This window comes from Mus musculus, chromosome 2, assembly GCF_000001635.26.
Source record: "Mus musculus strain C57BL/6J chromosome 2, GRCm38.p6 C57BL/6J".
NCBI classification, from domain to species: domain Eukaryota; kingdom Metazoa; phylum Chordata; class Mammalia; order Rodentia; family Muridae; genus Mus; species Mus musculus.
The window spans coordinates 112,016,042-112,022,415 of record NC_000068.7 but is presented as its reverse complement, the minus strand read 5'-3'; the positions used below and the strand labels follow the sequence as shown (position 1 = coordinate 112,022,415).

The 6,374-nt window shown below is 36.9% G+C and overlaps 1 protein-coding gene across 1 annotated transcript; it reads left to right on the top strand.

Annotated features, from left to right (window-relative positions):
* Positions 1 to 563: 563 nt before the first annotated feature.
* Positions 564 to 1,502, top strand: Olfr1311 (olfactory receptor 1311). The gene has a single exon (NM_146274.1). The coding sequence runs from the start codon at positions 564 to 566 to the stop codon at positions 1,500 to 1,502; it is 939 nt and encodes a 312-aa protein (NP_666386.1).
* The last annotated feature ends 4,872 nt before the right edge of the window (positions 1,503 to 6,374 follow it).

The window sequence follows — 6,374 nt, the reverse complement described above, 5'->3', positions numbered from 1 at the left end:
TCTGCAATATCTTCTCCCTTTACATGGAAAAAGTGAATGTAGTTTGATAAAAGATTAATTATGAGACACATTAATCAGAGTAGTAGTACTGTACCAGATTGCTAAAAGGGTTGAAAAAGGAGATCACCAGAAAGTTCTGATGTTTGGCAAACATGGGAGAGAAATCAGGGGTTCTTCTCATTTCATTAATTCCATGTGTATTATTTACAGAGAGTCTTTAGCCTGTTCATAGCCTTTATTCAGATCAATTATTTGTTTTTTTTCTCTAATTCTTATCTGTAAACATTTCCAAACATGTGTTTGGATAAAGTTAGGGAATAGAGGAAATGATGTGCAGTGGCTCATGGTATTGAATGGCTGACAAATTTCTGCAAATAGTTAGAAGTTATGCTGAGATGTATTGGCTCTATGCAGGAATGTGTTTTGTTTACAGTCTGAAACTGATTCAGTTACTAACTACAGAGAAAGCTTGGTTGGTTTTGTTGTTGTTGTTTGCTTGTTTGTTTTTTTATTCTCTGCCTTTTTCAGGTTTTGTTGGATACAACTCTTTTTATCCCACAGCAATGGATAAAGCCAATCACTCTGTTGTGTCTGAGTTTGTGTTCTTGGGACTCTCCAATAGATGGGGAATCCAGTTGCTTCTCTTCCTCTTTTCCTCCATGTTCTACATAGCGAGTGTGATGGGAAACCTCCTCATTGTGTTCTCCGTGACTGCTGACTCCAACCTGCATTCCCCCATGTACTTCCTGCTGGCCAATCTCTCATTTCTTGACCTTGGAGTTTGCTCTATTGCAGCACCCAAGATGATTTTTGACCTTTTTAGAAAGCACAAAGCCATCTCATTTGGAGGTTGTATAACTCAGATCTTCTTTATTCATGCTATTGGGGGCACGGAAATGGTGCTTCTCATAGCCATGGCCTTTGATAGGTATGTAGCCATATGTAAACCTCTTCACTACTTGACCATCATGAGACCACAAATATGCATTTTAATTTTGGCAGTATCCTGGGTCCTTGGACTTATTCACTCAGTGGCCCAACTAGCTTTTGTTGTAGACTTGCCCTTCTGCGGACCTAATATATTGGACAGCTTTTACTGTGATCTTCCTCAGCTTATTAAACTTGCTTGCACAGAGACCAGTAAATTGGTGTTCATGGTCACAGCCAACAGTGGACTCATCTCTGTGGGCTCCTTTTTCATACTCATCATTTCTTACATCTTCATTTTGGTGACTGTTAGGAAACACTCTTCAGGCAGCATAGCCAAGGCCCTCTCTACTTTGTCAGCTCATGTGACTGTGGTGGTTTTGTTCTTTGGACCACTAATCTTCTTCTACACTTGGCCCTTCCCTTCATCACACTTAGACAAATTTCTTGCCATTTTTGATGCAGTTCTCACCCCTTTTCTGAATCCAGTCATCTACACATTCAGGAACAAGGAAATGAAGGCAGCAATGAGGAAACTCTGCTCCCAGCTTGTGAATTACAGGAAGGTCTCCTAAAAACCTTATAAAAACAACAAAGGCAACTCTACACTCAGTGACAATGAGGAAAATAAAGTCAGTCACATTTCAGTTTTTTATTAACAATTTTATATATCAGATTAAATTTAGGAGTTTACCAAGTTATCTAATACCTTAATAAACATGGATAAGGGGATTTAGAAATGGAGTTTTTTATGCCTCAGATTCTGTGCTGGATTCTTCATATCAAATATTTAGTAGTCTGGGTGATTCTGTACAGTATTTTACCTTGATGATTTTTCAAAATAAATTAAGAATATTTTTCTTAAATTTATGATTGCTCCCTTTATGATTTCTATGTAAAATACCTCAAACTAAGTTGATTTTCCCCTTAATATACCAGTTCTGGTGTTCCAAAGCCTTCAAGAGGGGCTAAACAGAGAATATACCAGGAAATTCACTGTTGAAGATAAGCATAACTCATTTTCACTGTTAGAGTTCCCTGTTTTAGTAAGTTTTCAACAAACATTTTTTGGTGATGATGAATATGGAAAGCAACGGCTGTGTTTGCAGCTGAATTATAGCTATTAATAGGTCCTAAATAAAATCCCCCTATCTTCAAACTCTTAAAAAATGTTTATGTGATAACAATTAAAGTCTACTTTCATTCCCCCCTCCACACTCCCAAATTTTGTGAGAATGCTTATGAAGTGAAAACTATGAAAGTCTCACACAGGCTAGTAAATGAGACTGATGATACTCTGATATACATTTTCTTTTAAATTATTAAACATTTAATTTAATAACTACACTACTCAGTACCCAAGTCCTTCTCAAGAAGTCAGTTTGGTATGCACCCTTAACAACTTTTCAAAACTCTTCAGATCTAGCCCGGGTCCAGCAGCTAGTGATCCTGCTCACTTTGGCGACCCGTGCATGCACTGCAGCTGACTTCTGAGCTCCCTCTAGAACCTCTTCTATCTGTAACAACCCACAGGTCCCTTTGCCACAACCTCCGACAATTATTATACGTATTTTGTGCATTGATTCAATTCTAGCAAAAGCTAAATAGGTAATATTTTCATTCTTGCATTATAGATTAGAAAACTAAGACACAAGAATCTCATTAATTAGACCAAGATATCAGCTGGCAAGTGGCAGATCTAGGCTGCTAAACCAAGCAGCCCTGCTGTGAATCAAATACTTTGCTGATGCCAGGAAAGTTAGACCTTTCACCTGTACTTAGAATTTCTAAAGACAATTTTACACATAGAACTGTAAAATAGTAAACACACAAGTCAATAAAATATTATATTTGAAATTTATAATCTGTCACTTTGCTATCTCATTAAATATTCAAGACTGAGCAGTAAATTTTATATTTTATTTTTTTATTAGATATTTTCTTTATTTACATTTCAAATGTTATCCCCTTTCCTAGTTTCCCCTCTGAAAATCCCCTCTCCTCTCCCCTTCCCCCTGCTCCCCAACCCACCCACTCCCACTTCCTGGCCCTGGCACTCCCCTATACTGTGGCATAGAATCTTCTCAAGACCAAGGGTCTCTCCTCCCATTGATGGCTGACTAGACCATCCTCAAACAGTAAATTTTATAGTAAAATAATTTTATGGTCTGTTTCAGTCCAAACATAAACATACATAAGCAAGGACACTGGACAATCTATTGTTGGGATATCTTTATTCCATGATAGTTTCATGTCATTTGAGGAAGTTATTGAATCCTGGGGAGACATCGCATGGAGTTTCTTCATCATCACAGATCCCGAGTTTGTATTGCTTGATACAGAAGATTAGCCAATTTCAAACTAGTGCTTGATTAACAGCTAGAAAAAAATGACTATTAGACACTTTTGTTAGTTGATCACATCTCTTTTCACAGTGAAACATATTTACTGTCGCTTTAATACCCACATTCCATGAATCCTGAAGATGTGGGGAATACCTAAGTCACTGAAAAGCTCTTTGTCTGTTTCCTGTCAGTATTTGGTCTTTTGTAGTCAAATGCCATGTAACCTGCTTTCCTGTTTTCCTCCATCCAATTACCTTCCCACAACAGAAACTAATTCACTCCCATTTTCTCCCCAGGAGTTGGTAGTGGCTTTGGACTTTTTTGGATTTTTGGGGGTAGGATCTGGTCTCCATTTAATGGACTAAGACTTGTTCTGGAGCACACAGAGGTCCAGGAGGAAGTCTATATAGATAGAGTTTTCTCACCTCACTTGGTTCCCTTATTCTCCTCCTCCTTTCCCTGCTAATGGTGAAAGAAATCTCATTCTAAACCTGGATCACTTAATTCTATTTTGGAATGAGTGTTTAATGAGTGTTTATCATTAATCCTTGCTGAACTCGTATACACATTTTTTAAAATTACTATTTAAATAAAACAGACCTATGTACTTAAAAATGATTGTCAAGAGTCATCCTATGCTGGAAGTCTCTTGTTAACCCATTCTTTCTTAAGGCAGAGAAAGTAAAACTGGGCAAATCACCTCTATACAGGCATCAAGAAATATTTGGAAAATTGCTATGTGCTACTGGGGAGGGTGTAAAATAAGATAAATAATACATAATTACAGATTTCTGGGCTATCACCAGCAGGTGGAAGAGTGGGTTGTGAAAAGAATTATTGTATAATAACAGAAAAATGACATGTAGTGACATGTATCTATTCCTGCTTTTCTGTAACTATCTATGCATCTAGGACTACTTCTATAGCAAGTTGCTGATGTAAAGGTAGAAGAAATGACAGGCCTAAAGGTCTCATGGAGCAGGAAGATGAATTTTGTGTTGAAAGTTGAGTAGGAAAATTGATGTGTCCTGGAGTTCTAGTATGTGGCATATTGACTACAGCCCCTATATATACTATATCCTCATAACTGCGGAGCACAGAGACTGAAATGCTCTCACCATAGCAAAGTAATGATGGAGTTAGTAGCTATGTCAACTGACATCACTTTGATATACAGTTCCCTTTGTATACATATAGCAAAGACAATTTCTCATAACTCACATACACATAACTTTTATTTTGAGATATGCATCAAGAAAAGTGGTTGGGGAAAAATTTGAATAGAATATTGTCAACAGATGTTAAAATATTTCATGACTTGTAATTATTATTCAAAGAGATTTATACTGTTCAAAAGCAAACATGATGGATGGATTTTGAGAGTCTTCCTCTTGAGTCATGGGAATAAAAATACAGCTGAAGATATAGACAGAGGCCATAATGACCCACTTACTGGGCTGGAGTAGGAGTAATAAGAGCCAATGTGAACATTGTTACCCTGAGAGTAACATGATTTCATTTTAGTTCTGAAGATCAACCTGATTATAGGAAAGGTAGAGAAGTTTAGAACATCAAAACTAGATGTCTCTACCCAGGTAAAAGAGAATGCCTTCTGAGCGTTTTGCAGTAAAACCTGCCCCGTGAAACAAAGAAGCAGAAGGGAAAACTGAAAGTGAGAGAGAACTGAAGATTAATTGCTTTGAATTGGTTATTTCTGTTGCTTGTAAAGGGGTTGTAAAGCTAAAGCCAAATTATACAAATTGTATAACTCAAACTTCATCAAATTAGACCAATCGGATCAAATGAGATACATGGCCATCTGCTATTTTATTTAAACTTATAAATATGAGTCTGCTTTTGTAAATCAATTATAGCAAATTTTAAAATCTATCTTAAAATAATTATGACAAGTAGGCTATGAATTTACTCTAAATTTTCTTGCAATTATTTTTAGGCTCTATCTTTATTTTTATATATGTGAGAGAGGATGAGAAACAGAGAATGTCACATACTTTTAGGTGCCCAATATGGCCTGGAGGCTATTGGATCTCTTCCAACTGGAGTTAGAGGTGGTAATGGGCATGACCCTATACCCCTATCCCTGGAATATATTCTGGGAACCAAACTAAAAGCCTTCTCAAATTATTTTTATATAGAAGAAAAAGAGATTGAGTATCATCAACATGAAACAGCAGAGAGTATTTCATGAAGGCTGAATCTGCATTTACTAACATGTCCTAAAACTTTGATCATTAAAAAATGTAATATAACCAGAATCACCAAAGCCCATTCAAAATTTTAACATGAATAAAGGTCATTCACCTAAAGCTGAAAATTTTTAAATTAAACCAATTTGGAAAACCTTGATATACGGATTTTAGTGAAACAGGATCATAATACTTCTGCACTGTAATGCAGGAGCACGCAGGAATTTGTAGATCATGAGTAGGGACTCTCTGGATACCTTTGTTGATTAGGGTGGCCTTATCTGTTGTTATCTTTTGGATTCCTAAAGGCTTTTGCCTTAAAGCTTACAAACTTCCATTCTTTGAACAGCTCAGTTAATCAGAGACTATATCTATCTCTATCTATCTCTACCTCTACCTCTACCTCTACCTCTACCTCTACCTCTACCTCTACCTCTACCTCTACCTCTACCTCTACCTCTACCTCTACCTCTATCTCTATCTCTATCTCTATATCTATTTGTATACAAAGTCTGAGTCTTTATGTTGAGTATTTTCTTGCCATAGATTACTGAGGAAGCTTTTTTCAACTTCAGTAACCAGGCTGTGCTTCTAGTTTATGTTCCTGAAACTTATTTGAGAATTAGAAACCCCTTCAGAAGAAGGCACACGAGATTCTAGAAGGTCATGTGGCCAAATCATGACATGTTTGTCGTATCAAGGTTTAAAATCCCCGAGAAGACATTTTAAGGGTGGTGTGCAGGTAGAGAGACATTTGTGCTTAAGCTGAATAACCTGAGGCCATTACCTTAAACTCAAATTATGGACAGAGACACCCAACTACTTCAAGTTGTCCTCTGAACTCCACACAATGACGTAGCATAAACACACAAACACACTGGTTAGGGGAGAGACA